This window comes from Equus przewalskii, chromosome 10 (genome assembly GCF_037783145.1).
Source record: "Equus przewalskii isolate Varuska chromosome 10, EquPr2, whole genome shotgun sequence".
Classification (NCBI taxonomy): domain Eukaryota; kingdom Metazoa; phylum Chordata; class Mammalia; order Perissodactyla; family Equidae; genus Equus; species Equus przewalskii.
This window is the reverse complement of record NC_091840.1, coordinates 324,173-340,985: the sequence shown is the minus strand read 5'-3', so window position 1 is coordinate 340,985 and position 16,813 is coordinate 324,173. Positions and strand designations below refer to the sequence as shown.

Below are 16,813 nucleotides of genomic sequence, written 5' to 3'. Positions count from 1 at the left end.
TTTTTTCCTCATTGTTGTTTTTCCATTTGTAGGAAATTATTTTCCTTCAAGTTTATTTAAGTAAAAATAGTTCAGAAAGTGAAATAGTTCTGCTGAGTGTCAGTGGTCTTGGTCCCACACCCCTAATCCCAAATTTTTGTTGCTCCAAAGTCATCACTTTCAATCCTTCCAGCTGCCTTTTTTTCTTACCTGCTTCCACATTTCTAAGTTACGTGCTTGCACAGCACTTTCTCCATTTCTTTAGGTTTAGATGTGTTTGTTTAAATGAGGCAAGAGCCAAGGCTCTCACCAAAATGAGAAACTGAGTGGATGCACAGGCTGCACGTGGCTTCTGGCTTATGCACCTATGCCCTTTGACAACGTGGGCAAGTGAGTTCTGCGCTACTGTCAAGAATGTCATGTCGCTCAGCCGTGAGGTTCTGGTCAAACCGCAAGTCTCTTGGAGGTTCTCTGTACGTTTCATGGCAACAATAGCTCAGACCTGGGAGTCATCGCAGACCCTCTGTTCACATATCAGAAAAATAACAAGTTGGCCTTTGCTGTGAATATTCACACAAGTCTGTAAGCTGCTTAGGAGAAGGAGAGCGGTATCGAGTGAGCATCCTCGACGGAGCCCTGATCAGTGAGTTTAAGGCGGTTTTATGTCGCAGAACCCAGCTCTGCCTCCCTGGCTGAGGGAGCAGGGCCTCTCCTCTCTCTCTCTCGCGTCCTTTTGCTCACGTGAAGGCCTGTATGCCAAGGCCACACTGTGAGATTTCACCATTTAGAACCGTGAGAAGCGGGGCCGGGCAATAGAGCTCAGCTTTGCTAGGAGAGATGGAGCGCTGAGCTGTCCCAAATTTGGGAGCCTTAAAACAACCCGTTTTTTATCTGCTCATGCTGCAACACGTCTAGTCTGCTGAGGGCAGGGAGTCTGCTCCTGCGTCCTTGGGACCCAGCTGACAAAGACTCCATGCCTGGAACGTGGCCGGGGCTGTGGAGAAGGAAGAGTGCATGTGGCTCTCAGTGCTCCCACAGGAGCCACACTCCTGCTGCTCTCATTGCGTTGGCCAGGGCACGTCGCATGACCACACAGACTTTCCACAATCTGTACAAGTGCAGTCCCTCCACGTGCCTCCAGAGGGGCAGGGAGACCACCGTGTTGTGAGCAGCGCTGGCGTCTGCCACCAGTGGTGGAAGGTTGTCACTGAGGAGCCAGGGTGAAGACCTGGCATTCTGCTTGAACATGCACTGTTAGGTCACTTCCTCCAGTGGTGGAAGGTTGTCACTGAGGAGCCAGGGTGAAGACCTGGCATTCTGCTTGAACATGCACTGTTAGGTCACTTCCTCCAGTGGTGGAAGGTTGTCACTGAGGAGCCAGGGTGAAGACCTGGCATTCTGCTTGAACATGCACTGTTAGGTCACTTCCTCCAGTGGTGGAAGGTTGTCACTGAGGAGCCAGGGTGAAGACCTGGCATTCTGCTTGAACATGCACTGTTAGGTCACTTCCTCCAGTGGTGGAAGGTTGTCACTGAGGAGCCAGGGTGAAGACCTGGCATTCTGCTTGAACATGCACTGTTAGGTCACTTCCTCCAGTGGTGGAAGGTTGTCACTGAGGAGCCAGGGTGAAGACCTGGCATTCTGCTTGAACATGCACTGTTAGGTCACTTCCTCCAGTGGTGGAAGGTTGTCACTGAGGAGCCAGGGTGAAGACCTGGCATTCTGCTTGAACATGCACTGTTAGGTCACTTCCTCCAGTGGGAGATGAAGGTCTGCCCTCTGACCCCGGTGCCCCTCCCCACACACCTTACCTCCTGTTCCGTCCTCTGACCACAGCCCCCTTCCTGACAGGTCAGGGCGTCCAGGTGTCTAGTCAGAATTCATTAGGTTACCCACATATTTACCTTTCTAAAGACTCTGCATCTCTTTCTGCATCTCTGACCTTGCAGGGGACCATTTCCTTTAGCCTGAAGAACAGACACGCCTTAGTGTTCTCCGTGGTGTCCGTTTGTGGGCAGTAAACTCTAATTTGTCTGTCTGAAATGTCTTTATTTTTGCTGGGTATAGAACTTTAGTTGGGCATTTATTTCTTAGCACTGTAAAGATCACATTCTGTTGTCTTCTCAGTTTTTTCCTTTTTTGTTGAGAGGTTATCTGCCACTCTTTACTCTGTGGGAGGTGATCTGTTCATTTTCTCGGCCTCTCTGGAGATTTTGTCTTCATCTTTGGTTTTCATAGTTTTACCATGATAGACCTAGAATGAATTTTCTTTGTGTTTATCTTGCTTGGGGTTCTAGGGTTAATAGTGGTTCTGTAATCTGTAGTTTTTGTAGAATTTTTGGGTCACTTTTGGAAAAAGTCTCAGCCATTACTTCTTCAAATATTGCTCTTCTCCACTTCTCTGTCCCCTGTGCTTCTGGGACTCCATTCATCTGTAAGTCAGCCCATCTCACGTCATTCTTCCTGTCCCTGACCCTGTCTTCTTTTACTGTCCTTTCTAGTTTGGGTATTTTTTTGACCTATATTCCACGTCACTAATTCTCTCTTCAGCGGTGTCTTCTTTGCCATTAAACACATCCATTGAACTCTTAGTTCTTGTGTTTTTGTCTCTATGAATTTCTATTTTTTTATAGTTTCTATATCCTTGTCATAGTTTTCAGTCATTTCTTTTACCTCTTTGGGCATGATAAGCACAGTTTAGAGTCTGTGTCTAATAATACCATTACCTAGAGCTTCTGTAGTTCTGTTTGTAAAGGTCTGGATGTTGGGTATGAAAATCTACAGAAATACAGTGAAGCCTGGAAACGTGTCCTTTCCCAGAGAGTCTTTCCATGTGCTTCTGGTCGGCGGCCTGGGGCTGGCCGCCTGGGGCACCTCCCTCCCGTTTCAAGATTGGAGGGGCTCAGCACTGGCTTCAGCCAGGTACCCTGAATTTTATGCTTATGTCTGGGGATTGGTCTTTTGGCTTCAAAACCCATTGTGAGGGGTTTCCTGGTTTACCTGCAGTGGCTCTGGTCTCCAGGTTTGGTCCCGCCAGCCCTTGAAGACTCTGAGAAGCTCTGGTCCTCCTCTGGGTTTTGAGTGCCTGCTCTGGGATCACTGGTGCTGCCAGCAGCAGGTGCTCACTCCTGGGGTTGGCTTGTAGTTCTTTAGTCCCTTGGTAGCTAACCAGTGACTTTAAGCACATACTGTTTGTTTTTAATTTTGTCTGTCTTTTTAAAAATGTTGCCTTAGCTGGTGGGTTGGTCTGAGTTACCTAGTCTGTTACTTTTTAAAACCTTTTATTTTGAAATAATTATAGCCTCATGGGAAGTTATAAAATTAGTGCATAGAGCCCTTTGTATCTGTCACCCAGCTTCCCTCAGTGGCATCTTATCTTACAGTTTAGTGTCAAAGCCGTGACATTGACATGGGTACCACTCCATTAACTAGACTACAGACTCATCCAGTTTTCACGTGTGTTTTTGGATGGGGTGTGTGTGCGTCTGGTCCTATGCAGCCGTGCTTAGAGTTGTATAACCGGCTCCCTGGTCAAGATGCAGAACTGCTTGCTCAGCACGAAGGCCTCCCTCCTGCTGCCCCTTTTGTTCACCCCCCCATCCCCTGATGGCCACTAATCGGCTGTCTTTACAGTCTGTCGTTTCAAGAGTGTGTGTGAATGGGATCACGTGGTACGAAAGCTTTTGAGGTTGGACTTTTTCCATAAGAAGGATGCCCCGGGATCCCTCTGGATAGTTCAGTGTTAATAGGTTGTCCTTTTTATCCTACTGTCTGCTTGTACCAGAGTTAGTTTAACCATTTAGGGACATTTGGGCTGATTCCAGCTTTTATGAATAAGGCTGCCAAGACTATTTGCATACTGCTTTTTGTGTGAACCTAACTTTTCATTTCTCTGGGATAAATCCCCAAGAGTTTCATTGCCGAGTCACATGGTAACCATGTGTTTTGTAAGAAACTGCCAAAAGATTTCTAGAATGTTTGCACCATTTTACCTTCCCACAGGCAGTGTATGAGAGTTCCAGTTTCTTTGCAGCCTTGTCAGCACTTGGTCCTCTCACTGTTTATAACCTTAGCCATTCTGATAAACAGACAGTGACATGTCACTGTGGGTTCCATTTGCACGTCCCTGATGGCTAGTGATGTGGAACATCTTTTTGTGTGCTGTTTTTTTTAACTTGATAAAATGCGTTTAAAATTTATATGCAGGTCAAATCTCTTAAGTTATTTTAAAAAATAGAACTTGGGTTTTCCAGTCCTTAAAACATACCGTAAAACTATTCAGAACAGAATGGCATTTTCTTAGGAGCAGGCAAAGAGATCGATAGAATGGAAGAGAGAATCCAGAAATAGATTCCAGTGTAAAGATATGGATGGGGTTTGATATGTGACAAAGAAGGCGTTTCCAACTTTGGGGAAGAGGGTAGCTTATTGACTGAATGACAGTGTCCCAAACGGCCGTGGGGAAGAGAGTAAAATTGTGTCCCTACCTCACACACATCCAAAACTAAACTTCTGATTAACTGAAATCTTAAGTACAAAAAATGTAATTTAAAAAACTTCAAAGAAATTTCAGGAGACATTCATTATAGTATAACGTCTGTTCCTAAAAAACTTGTTAATTTGGAAGTTTTCAAATCTACACAGAAGCAAAGAGAAATAGTGTAACGAGCCCCATGTCTGTCCTCCGTCTTCAGTGAGTCCCCATATTTGCTACTATTGTTTTATTTGGTCCCTGAACATATTCCTTCCAGGGCCCTCCCCCGCCCCCCCGAACTGTAAAGCAGATCCAAACACCACGTTACAGTAAGACTTCATTGGATAGTTTGAACAGGGAAGGACTCTTTTTTTTTGAGGAAGACTGGCCCTGAGCTAACTTCCATGCCCATCTTCATCTACTTTATATGTGGGACGCCTACCACAGCATGGCTTGATGAGCAGTGCCATGTCTGCACCCGGGATCCAAACCGGCGAACCCTGGGCCGCTGAAGTGGAATGTGTGCACTTAACCGCTGTGCCACCGGGCCGGCCCAGAAGGACTCTTTTTTTCTGCGTGTTTTTCTTTGTTTTATTTTTGGCTCTTGGCACAGAACCACCTAGCAGAATTGACAGTAGTTCCACTACTAGAAACTAGCAAGAGAAAATAATGTTTGTTTAATAAATATTAAAAGCTTTTGTATAGAAGAATATACCATGTGTAAAGTCAGTAGACTAAGTACAGATTTAGAGGAAGTACTTGTATTGCAGTTGAAAGATAAATTATTATTCATAGGCTGCAAAGACTTCTTAAAATTGCCCATCCAATTGAGAATAGGGCAAAGCAGAATATGGACATTTCACCTGAGTGCGTGGTTGTGGTGTCTACGGCTGTGTGATCCTCTGAGCATGGAGGATGCCTGGGAGCTCGCCGTCCAGGTCACCTTAGTGCCCGGATCCAGGCTGGAGCTCGGTTACAAGGAAGGGGTGTCCGTACAAAGGCAGCGTGTTCGCTCGCTCCTGTGGAGGTGTGTTGGGGGTACTTGGCGCATGCACAGCTGAGCAGTAAGGGGTGACCGCCACAATGTCAGTGGCAACTTTTTCCATCTTACATTTTTCTGTAGTGTTAGAACTTTTTCAACAAAGATGAATTTATACAATTGAGAAAAACCACTAAAGCTGTTTTCACTTTAGTGTAACAGGAATGGTGGGTGCAGAGGCCGCACTCTTTCCGTATTATGTGTGGGCAGTTCAAGAAGAAGACTTTTGTGTAGGCACTTTAGGAGGAGCGTGAGTGTCTTGCTGGGAAGTACAGGGGGCTGTCCCAGGTGGGTGGGGGGCGGGGGTGGGGGGAGGGCGGGTCCTGGGTGTGGTTCCGATGGTGGGCATGGCCATACTCTGCCCCTCCTCACTGAGGCGCTGCCCCTCAGGGTGGGCCTCTCCTGCTGGGCTCCCCATGCAGACGTCGGGCCATGCATGGTGAGGCTGCCAGCCAGAAGCTCAGGGTCCTGGTATTTGATCCCATGTTTCCGGTTTCCTGTGCAACGGGCGGGTCTGTAACCTCTTGGTTACATTGGACTGTATCTCTGCCGTGGAAGTGTAATCATTTCTCGATTTAAAAATGGACACTGGGTTATTCATAGTCAGGTGCTTACCAGAGCTTCCAGCACTGCAGCTAGTCCAGGAACCATCCTGCTGGGGATAATAAGCAGTACTTTCTCTGCTGACAGCGTGAGCTCCTGCTCTTGGTCTGACTCGGTCCCAACCCACGGTGGACCCCCGGGCACTCACCTGTCTGGCCCCTGGCAGACCCCAGGATGGTCACCTGTCTGACCCATGGTGGAACCCCCAGTGCTCACCTGTGATAGGAGTGCTTCTTCCATCCTTGGAGACCCTTTTTCTCCCATGTGAGCATACTGCGCCGTGGTCCTCGTCTCAGGCAGGTGCCTAATGCTCTGCCACAGCTCCTGGTCACTTGTAGGTGTCGATGACCTCGCTAGCCCACGAGTCCTCTGAATCGCTACTCGTCCCTGGGGATTCGTGTTGGGGTCTGTAGCTGAGGAGATGCCCAGGGCTTGCTCGAGGGCTGGCTGGATAGCAGCACTGAGGCATGTGGAGTGGGCGGGGGTGCTGGGAGGGGGCTTGCTGCTGGACGTGCAGGACTCAGACACAGCAGGGTAGGTGCTGTGACAGGCACTTTTGGAGAAATGACATTGAATTTATCCTTTTTCTTCCTAGTGTGCGTTTTAATAGAAAACTTGTCCCTTTCCAAAATGCCCTTCAGAGGTGATGCTGTAATCGGTAAGTGTTTTTCTTGTTCAGTAACTCACCTTGCAGCATTTTCTTCCAGAACTACTTCCAATTAAAAAGTAAAAATGAATCTGTTAGGATAGATGATAAAGTCTCATGATATTAAATACCTTGTTTTGAAATTACTACACGAACCCAATGTAAATCATGAGCGTCTGTCACACTCTTCCCTCCTCAAAAAAAAGAGAATCTTTCCCTTCCTTCCTCAGACCTCCTAGCTGTGCCTCTGCCCGTCACAGCCGCGCCCAGTGCTGGACGTTGTCGTCTGTTCCTCTCCCGATGGACAGTGCAGGCCCGAGTGGCATAGATGCTCACGGGACTAGAGCAGCATTGGCAGCAGGCGCCAAGGCCTCGCAGGCAGGACGTGCGAGAACCAGCTCTCGCGGCAGCGGCTGGGCCCCCATGCAGGCCCAGAGCCCCTCCGTGTTCTGTGGCAGCTGGCCACAGTGAGGCAGTAAGAAAGGGGCCTAGGTCACCTTCACCACTGGCTGTCTTTGCTCTGCAGCCTTAGAAGTCTGGTGACTGAAAAAAAAAATAAAAACTGGATAGACTGAGCATTTGTTGCCACGTGTTGGGTATAATTGAGTTGACTGCTGGGTTCTTATTGTTGGGCCCTGGGCAGTGTCTGAGGGGCAGGTACAGGAGAAGACCACCTGAGGCTTGCAGGTGCAGTAAAAGAACAAAGGTTGTCCCGTGTAACAGTTTTGGCATTTCAATGGCCCAGAGAAGACTTGCTCCCTTTAGACTGCGAGGCCTTCAGAATGCTGGACGCCCTGGGGAGGGTTCGCTGTAGGTTTCCTCCAGACTTTGATTTAAGAGGCAGAAGGAGATCTGTTTGTTGATGTTTGTAATTTCATCTAAATATTCTTAATCGAGTAAATAAATTTCTTTGTCTCTTTAACAGATGGTTGGCAGTGGCTGATAAATGACACTCTGAGGAATCTCCATCTTATTTCAAGTCATTCTAAACAACAGATTAAGGTGCGGGAAGCACGATTTCTCCAACTGTTGCATTACAGAAAGTGATGTTAATTATTGTGTTTAGTGTTTGTTTGAAAGGACTAGTGTGATAACTGGTAAATGGCATATTTAGAGTTCTATATGGCATTGTCTGTGTAATTATAATCAAGGAAACAAATGCAGCTGTTGGTGACCAGAATATTTAAAATTTTTAGTAGTATTTCTGGTTTTATCATATTAACCTTCGGAGCTATTTTTATATATATTGATAGTAACTATTTGGTTAGTTGAATTTCTGCAGTGTCCTGTCGAGGTGTAGGATTTTAGGGAGGGATCTTCACACCTGATGCTCATGTGCAGATGAGAACCCACAGTCCAAGATCGGCCCGCGGATCAGTGTCGGTCATTTTGAGCAAGCAAGAGAGTGTGTGTGGCCGAGTGCCACTGCTGTCTTGTTCCAGGACAGGGGGCCCTCAGACCAGCACACCTGTAACACTCAACCCCTTCCAGAGATGAGAGCTTGGGTGTTGATGACAGCTAGGCTTTGACACTGAGGATGGAGAAACGAAATACATACTGGTCTCCTTTATAACTCTCCAGCCTCCTGTGTCTCTTAGCATTTCTGCTGGGTTGATAGGATGCGTCTTCAACGTCCTTTTTTTTTAAGTGACTTTATCATTCTGTTGAATCCGAGTACAGTTTCACTAGTTGAATGTGAGTGCCTCATGATCAGGGCTTCAAAATTTCCTTTTTAAGACATATCCATCATTGATTCACACTGGCAGTGGCCATGGTGCAGTGCTCTAATTGGTACCAGTGACATCTGGTGTGATGCTCCATTCTGTGGGCCCTCCCCGTGCTCACAGCCCCACACTGCCAGCCCAGCACCCCTCCCGCGCCTGCTGCCTTGGCCTCAGCTCCCTGATTTGGGGTAGCAGTAGAAGGAACACAGGAGCCCAGCGGGTCTGCTGTTGCTGTCTGTGTGGTCACGCGAGGCCCATGCCAAGCTCTGGCTCCTCCTCTGTGGGCAGCAGAGGTTTGAGGAGAGGGCCTGTGCGGCCCCGTATGCCACGTGAGCTCAGTGGCTACCATCATGTTGGCTCCCCACACTCTCCTCAGCTCTCCTCCATCCTGCTCTGCGGCTCCTGGGGCTCCTGGTGGCCCGCGGGATTGGCGCCTGAGGAACTCACAGCCCCTCCTCCTCGTCCAGCCCCTTCCCGTTCCCACTGCCCCTGAACTCCTGACTCCTCTAAATGAGGCCTGTACACGGCTCGCCTAGAGTCCTTGCCCACGTTACTTCAGGTGTGTAACACACTTTATCCTTCATTCTGCTGGGAAAGAAAACATGCTCCATTTTGTGATTAACTATTCACGTTAGAAGATGTGGGATTGTATTGTGTGGAAGAAACAATCAAGGTCTCTGTTCGATTTACTAGCACGGCCCCCTCACATTCTGCCTTGCTTTAGGATGCGGCTGTCTTGGCCCTGGCCGCTCTCTGCAGTGAGTACTACACGAAGGAGCCTGGGGAGGTGGACCCCGCCCGGCAGGGTGAGTGGATGTGGAGCAGTGGACCCTCAGACCCTCCAGGAAGCTTGGGTGCGCAGGGTGGGGGTTTCTGCCACTCCCTCCTGCGGCAGTGTGGATGGGGTCTGGGGAGGGAGAGTGCTGGGCAGGTGAGTGCAGCCCAGGGCCCGAGCCGGGTGGTCAGCAGAGACAAGGATGGGCGGTGGGCAGTGGACACGGAGGTGGGGGCTGTGGGGCTGCGTTGTGGCGTCGCGCCCTCGGCCTGTCCTCTCGCGTGCTCCAGCTGTGCAGAGCTTCTCTTTTGCTCTGAACAAGTGGCTTCGCTAGGCCGTGTCCTGCATAGGCTGCACCACGTCAGCCTTTCCTGGACATGGTGCTGCTGTTAATTATGTAAAATCAACTTAGTTTTTAGCAGTGTTTGCTTAAATTAGGTTTTTAAGTGAACTTCCCCGTTTTGTGCATGGGTGCTCTGGTCACACTTGAGGGCTCCTTGTCTTTCCCCGTGTAGACCCTTCCCCGTCCCACGTGTTTCTGCCCCCTTTGTCCCCTGTGTTCCTGGTGTCTGTTCTCCAGCTCCTTCACTTCTGTTGTCGTGGTGACTCTTTTCTGACCCTTGTTCCCTAGGTCTGTCAGCTCAGAAGTGTCTGCTTCTGTCTCACCAGGTCCTCCTGCTTCCAGGAGGAACTTAGAGTCTCCCTGGAGTCTTTATTCATGTCAGTGATTACGTCATGGGCTTTTATGTTTTATGGTAAAATGTGCTTTCAGAATTTTCCTAGCCACTATGGCCGCGTTTTCCTGGTGAGTGTCCTTCACGTGTTAACACATTTTGCTCTTTTCCTCTTTACGAAAACAGTGTCCGTGCAGCTGCCTTGCTGCGTCGATTGGGTTTCCGGCATCACCTCTATCTGGAGTTTATCTGATACACCATATGATACTGTTTGTAGGGTCTAGTTCATTAGCATCATTTTTTATATTAAAACGCTTCACATTCACATGTTAGGTTGCCCTGGGGGTTCCTTCATATCATTTTACAGAACACATATTACAGTTGTTTCAAAAGTATACCAGAGACTGGCCCGGTGGCATAGAGGTTAAGTTTGTGCGCTCCGCTTCAGTGGCCCAGGGTTCGCAGGTTCAGATCCCGGGTGTGGACCTATACACAGCTCATCAAGCCATGCAGTGGCAGCATCCCACATACAAATACAAAATAGAGGAAGACTGGCACAGATCTTGGCTCAGGGACGATCTTCCTCACCAAAAAAAGAAAAAATATATATATATATATATACATGAAACACTATTTTAAATAAGGGTATAGAAATGTGTGCAATAGTCTAAATCTACTTTGTGATTTTTTTCAAAAATAAGAAAACATTCTGTAATTTCATCTTCTGACAGACTTTCTGACGAGGATTATTTTAGGCTGGTTACTTTGAGAAGGGGGCTCTGAGGAATGGAATTTGCTTGCCCTTTGATGAGAGACATTTGCATTTGTGAAGGAAGTCTCCATCTGTGGGGAATGTCTTCCTCTCTGCACCAGGAGGAATCGGGGATGACCTTATCTCTGGAAACTCTTGATGGGGAAGTCAAGAACTTAAGTTGTTCACTGTCTGGCAACCTCATGTAACTGACCCCCCCCCCCCCCCAACATCCTCCTTTGTCTTTAGCTGAAGATAATATTTAAGCTGTGGCTTCTGCCATTTACTTAACCCGGTTTGATTCTTATCTAAAAGTTATAGGACCACCCAATACCCAGACCCTACAGCACTGATACCATTTTAACAACTCTTTTTACATATTCTTTCCTTTGTCTTGTAAAGAGATAACTCACATACCTATGCCTTAAATTTAGCCCTACCCTCAACTCATTTTTTGCAGCAGCAGCTCTTTACTGCCTGTGGGTCCTGTCCCCATGCTATTCCACATTATTCTCTAAATAAAAGAGCAGTACTGCCAGACCTTGAGAGTCCAAGAAATCTTTCTTTCGACTCCTTGGCTCACCGACCCCGCATCATTTCCACATTAGTGTTGTTTTACTGTATCCCTTTACTAACGTGGGTAGTATTACATAAAGAGACAGTGACCTTATTTTGTATTTGGTCTATTTTTAACATTGGGATGATAAGGTCGTGTTTTACTTTTTGCCTAAGAAGAGAGGACCACATCATATCACTCTGAATATAAAAAAACAGATTCTGAAATTAACCTTTGACATGTTGAGACTCAGTGAATTGTGAAGAGGATGGAGGTGACTTCTCCTGCTGCCACTGACGTGTATCATCGTGCGTTCCACCCAGGATATCATGCTAGTGCATGTGCACGTGGACTCCAGCTTTATTGTTTTCTATCCTAATATTTGAGGGTCTGAGGAGCACACTATTGAGGTTTTCATGGACATGTGTTGAAAAGTCATGGTTGGTTGAAGTTTAAGCACTCACAGCAAACGTCTTTCGTGACAGCAGGGGGGACTCATCAGCGCTGTCGGCCTCCCTTCGCCTTTGAAGGCAGATCTGGCAGTTCCACTTCCCTCCTCACAGCCCCACGATCCCGCCCTGAGCCCTGAGCCCGCTCCCCTCTCTCAGCCTCTGCTCCGGTTCCTGACTCGCTTCTCCCTCTCAGGACTCTCCTGCAGCCCATCTCCCTGCCCTATGCCCCTTTTCCTGACTCATCGAGGGCATCCCCATGGAGCAGCCTGTGAGCCCGTGGTGTCAGCTTGGAGCTGCGTCTGCTCCTGGGCTTTGAGCAGTACTCTGGTCTCTGAGGAGATGGGACGCATCGTCTGCCCAATAAGCATGTGTGTTCTCAGTGAATAAAAATGAAAATTATCGTTATATTGACCATTCTTGAAACCCTCTTAGATTTGATTTCCTAAGAGTGAAATCATGTGTTAAAATTACTTATGAAAACCTCAAAACCACTAATAAAAATTCTTAAGCCTGTTTTGAGTTATCCCATTTTGAAACTACATCTGCTTTAGAAGCCTCAAATGGTCCTCCATCCTTTCTTCCAGCATTTTTGCTTGTGTTTCTGGAATACGCGTGACGAGCATGTGTCGTCAGTAACCAACAGTGTTGCTTCTTTGCAGAGGAGCTGATAACGCAGTATCTTGCTGAACTTCGGAGCCCAGAGGAAATGACCCGCTGTGGCTTCTCGCTGGCCTTGGGCGCCCTTCCCGGCTTCCTTCTGAGGGGCAGGCTCCAACAGGTACGGCTGAGCTGGGCTGCAAGAGCGGCATCCCGGTGCAGGGTCATGGGTTAGGTCTGGGTGGTGTTGTGTGAGCCCACACATGGGGCAGGAGGTGGTCAGATGGTCAACAAATCCAGAGTTTGTGGTTGGGGAGGAATTCCGGAAAAGCAGCCCCTGTGGCCCCAAGAAAGGGAATAGGGACCAACCAAAGGAACGGGGGACCTCCTCGTTAACATCCTCCTGTGAAAGGAGAGACCCTGAAAAGCTAAATTCCAGTTTGTGGAAGGGATCTGTGTTTGAGGGAGAGACCCTCCCTGCCTCTGTGGCACACGTTTTTGCCTTGACACGTTTGTGGTCCATTGTCCAGTGTCATCTTCATCAGAAACGAATGTCTCTGTCCTCGTCTGGAGACGCGGCCCTGCCCTGTAGCCACGATTGAAGGGTGCTGGGTCTGTGCAGAGGCCTCGCCCCTAATGCCCCTTACACCCCAGGAATTCCTCCTTGGGAAATACGTCCCATCCCTGAGGGTAGTTGTCCCAGGACCCGCCTCTACATGGCCTTCCCCTCTCCCCAGCCTCTGGCAGGCCGGGCGTCTGGCAGGGCTCTGAGCCTCTGTCACAGCCCGAGGAGGTCTCTGCATGCCCTCAGGAGGACAGATGACCACTGGTGTCCTGCTTCCTGTGGCTGCTGAGCCTTACCCTCATGCTGGTGCCTGGGGCGCAGAGTGGAGGAGCAGAGCTCTGCTTGGGCAGAAACGCCGTGGGCCTGTGGTCTTGGGATTCGGACTTGGAGCAGGCGCACCGCAGAGCGCACTGGAGTCAAGGCCACTGGACACAGAGCTCCCCTCCTGTCCTCGGGCTTTGCCTGGGCCCCTGCCAGCCCCACTCTCTCCAGTCTCGAAAGACTGGAGGATGTTTCCTCTGTTGCCAGCTCCCTGTGAAGGCTGATAGCAGAAGGTGTGGGCTTGCTTGCGTCTCCTCTCGCCCGTCTTGCCTGCACCCGAGGCTGCTCTTAGGCCCTCACCCCTGGGGATGCTGTTCGCTGTCTGCACAGCCCCTCCTCTGGGAACCGCGTGCGCCCCCTGCCCCCCTTCTGCCTCCTGCTTGGCCCCCCTTGGTCTCCTTGGGTCTCCCCTGCGACATGGCTGCCTTGAGCATTGCTGTCCTTGGCTTGTCTCCTTTCAGGGTGATCTGTCACCCTCCTGACACCCTGACTTGGGTCCTGAGCTCCCAGGAGAGTGGGTGCCTGTGGCCCTACCCTGGAGTCCCCGCCGGCCTCTGTCCACCACACTCTCACGCTCCCCTTTCCCTCGACTGAAGTGTCACTTACAGTCCTGCCACCCTGCCTCCCAGGTGCCCATCGCTTGTGTCACCGCCTCCTGCCTGAGACACCTTGGGACCCGTGGCAAGGATAAACTTACATACTAACGAGTTGGGGACAGACTGTCTAAGACTCACTGTTGGACTTAGCCAGCTGAGACATGGGGCTGTTAGAATGGAATTGGCCCTTCGAGGAGTAGCAGACAGACTCCAGGGGCCAGCGTTCCCTCTGCCAGACCCTCCAGCCTTCAGCAGCGGGGTAGGGGGTGCCACTGGTGGTGGGGGGCACAGTCTTGCCAAGGATGAGGCATCATCTGTGGAGATGACCTGGCTGCAGGAGCCTAACAGTGGAAGTGCTGGGGTGACCCCCCTGTGCTGTGCATTCCTCCTGGGCTGCACCAGGTGTGTGGCCCGCACGGACAGCCGCCAGGCTTGCGGCTCTGCGTCTGGGAGCAGCTCCACCTGTGTGGTCAGTGAGTCTCTCACAGGGTTGACGGTTCTGCTGACGACTCGTCATTGCTCTTCAGGTTCTAGCTGGTTTAAGCGCCGTCACCCACATTTCTCCCGAGGATGTCAGCTTTGCCGAGTCCCGGCGGGATGCCTTGAAGGCGATTTCGAGGTGAGTCCCACTGGTTTTCCTCCCAAACTCATCCTCCCAAAGCCAGCAGCTGCAGGCCGAGGAATGTTCATGGTCGGTTTGTGTTAGAAGCCCAGTCTCAGGGGATGAATCCACTTGGAAGTTAAGGGTGTTTTTTGTTTTCTAGTTTCTTCTCTTTTCAGAGAGTTGTCAACATTTCCGGCTCACAGAGGCTCATTAACGGTTTTATTTGTCATAATTACAGTGACTATTAAACCTGTATTGTGATGACTTCTTTACTTTGGGGAATTGGGGAATGAGCTCCAGCTCCAGGAGTGACCCCGTCGGCGTGTGCTGACCTCTGAGATGTGTTGCAAATGTGCACACTTGGGACGCCCACTCCCGTCCCTCCTGCACAAGCACGTCCGAGGACCAGCCTGTGCAGCCCTGTGCTGCTCCCGACGTCACGTTGCCCCCATCTGTCAGGATGGGAGGGTAGGGGACCAGACACAAGTGGCCTCCCTGTGCACCTTTTAAACTGGAGACACTAGAAAATGTGATTTCAGAGAAGAGCGTCATTCGCGTGTGTCTGCACAGAAGGAGCCCTGGAAGTCCCAACCCCCTCCGAGGCCCCCGTCCAGTTCCGAGTGTCCTGTCAGCAAGACACGTCAGGCTGCCAGGATGTGAAATACGGGACAGAGCGGATGGCTTCATAGCCAGTTGCTCTGTTTCACACATTTGTAATTTCAGGGTCTGCCAGACTGTCGGTGTGGAAGCAGGAGGGAGCCCGGATGAAGTTGTGTGTGAAGAGAATGTTGCCCAGATTTTCCGCACGCTGCTGGACTGTCTGAGGGATTACACCACTGATAGCCGCGGGGACGTGGGGGCGTGGTAAGCGTGTTCCCCAGTCCCACAGCCTGTCTCCCTCTGCGGCTCAGTGAGTGGTACCAGGGTGGAGCTGGGCGTTCCCTGCTTCTGCCCATGGCCCATGTCGTGTCGCTTCTCCCTGGGCGTAATCTGCTGCCGCTGTCCAGCCTGGGCCATTGTTCTCAGGACAGCAGGGCCTCTGGGGGCCCGGCCTCTGCTCCTTACTGGGAAAACATCCACTTCGTGTAATACAGACACGGTGCTGACTCCCTTGTCTAAGCCCAGTTCTGACCTAATGGAGTTCATGCAGCCAAGCCCAGCGCAGCCGTCCAGAGCGAGAGGTCGCATGCCATTCTGGAGAAGGGCTGAGATGGGCACTGGGTGGAAATTGTGCCAAGGCTGGTTTTCCAGGGACTCAGCTGCACGTCAGCAGAATCAGTCCTGCCTGACGGAGACCAGACTTCCAGTGCCCGGGTCTCACGGTCCAGGAGCACCCCTCTGTTGTGGCTTACCTGGGGGAGTCCTAGATAACTGCCAGCTGAGCTGACTGAGGCTGCTGACGAGGCTGTGCTCATGGCCCAAGACCGGCTTGTTCATTTCTTTCCTCTCACTGGGGGTTGTCTTCTGCTGTGAATAAGAGACCCAGTGGCTGTGTTGGAGGAGCCGAGAGAAACTCCACAGGGAGTGTTATACACGTTCTCTGTCACGGTCTCTAGGTTGTGATGAGGACGCCTGTGTGTGGGCAGAGCACAGAAAAAGATGTCACTCACATCGAGCAGAAATAGTTCATGTTTTAATTATGATGATGGGAAAAGAAGTTAAGCTTTATGTTAAAACTTCAAAGTAAAAAGAAATGGATGGTCGTGTTGTCCCACGTTTGGCAAGTTTTGACTCCTTTTTCTCTAGACATTTTCTCTGCCCATTATCTTTCTGACATCGTGTTACCCGGTAGGACTTCATGATGTCCCACACATCCTGGAGCCTACTCATTTATTCAAAGTGCCCTCTTCAGTTGTATAGATTCTATGAATTTATGTTCAGCTTCATTGGCTCTTTCCTTTATTCAGTCTCCACAATGCTATAAGGTTTCTCCAATAAAACCTTAATTTCATATTGTATCTTGTTGATAAATCCCCCGCTGGGTCTGTGTCTGCTGCCCCCCTGCCTCTTCACCATCAGGAGTGTCTCCTGCCCTGCCGGCTTCACTCCTTCCTCTGCTTGTCCCGATGCTGTTTGGGGCAGGGCCCTCACCGGGGCTTGCTGACCTCCCATGTGTCTGCAGAGACTCTGGGACTCATCAGGGTCTCATTGGAACCCCGGGGTCTGCCTGGACGGTGGCAGTGTGGGAGCGCTCTGGGGTGCCACGTACTTCCCGGCCCCGTGTCCCCAAGGAGGCCATCCTGAGGCTGCTTGCTGGCTCTCTGGGTGCGGCTGCAGCGCAGCCACCTGACCCCTTTGATGCCCCGCCTCTCGGGGTCTGTGTCGGTGACTACCGTCTGACCTCCACAAGGGCTTGCTCGTCTGCCCTGGACAGTGGGCCACTCTCCCTGATTCTTTGTGTGGCGTGTGGTCTTCGAGCGGGTCCTGGACACGGGGCGGGGGGGGGGGGTTTGTTGT

The 16,813-nt window shown here is 50.3% G+C and overlaps 1 protein-coding gene across 16 annotated transcripts in view; it reads left to right on the top strand.

The window, feature by feature from the left end:
• The window catches only part of TBCD (tubulin folding cofactor D), a 191,288-nt gene that overhangs the window by 153,720 nt on the left and 20,755 nt on the right, over positions 1 to 16,813 (top strand). For all 16 annotated transcript variants that reach the window (XM_070561247.1, XM_070561245.1, XM_070561238.1 and 13 more), the window contains 6 exons: positions 6,691 to 6,753; positions 7,667 to 7,743; positions 9,190 to 9,271; positions 12,333 to 12,451; positions 14,280 to 14,371; positions 15,080 to 15,220. In XM_070561247.1, the coding sequence (XP_070417348.1) occupies positions 6,691 to 6,753; positions 7,667 to 7,743; positions 9,190 to 9,271; positions 12,333 to 12,451; positions 14,280 to 14,371; positions 15,080 to 15,220 (574 nt within the window). The remainder of the gene's footprint in view (positions 1 to 6,690; positions 6,754 to 7,666; positions 7,744 to 9,189; positions 9,272 to 12,332; positions 12,452 to 14,279; positions 14,372 to 15,079; positions 15,221 to 16,813) is intronic.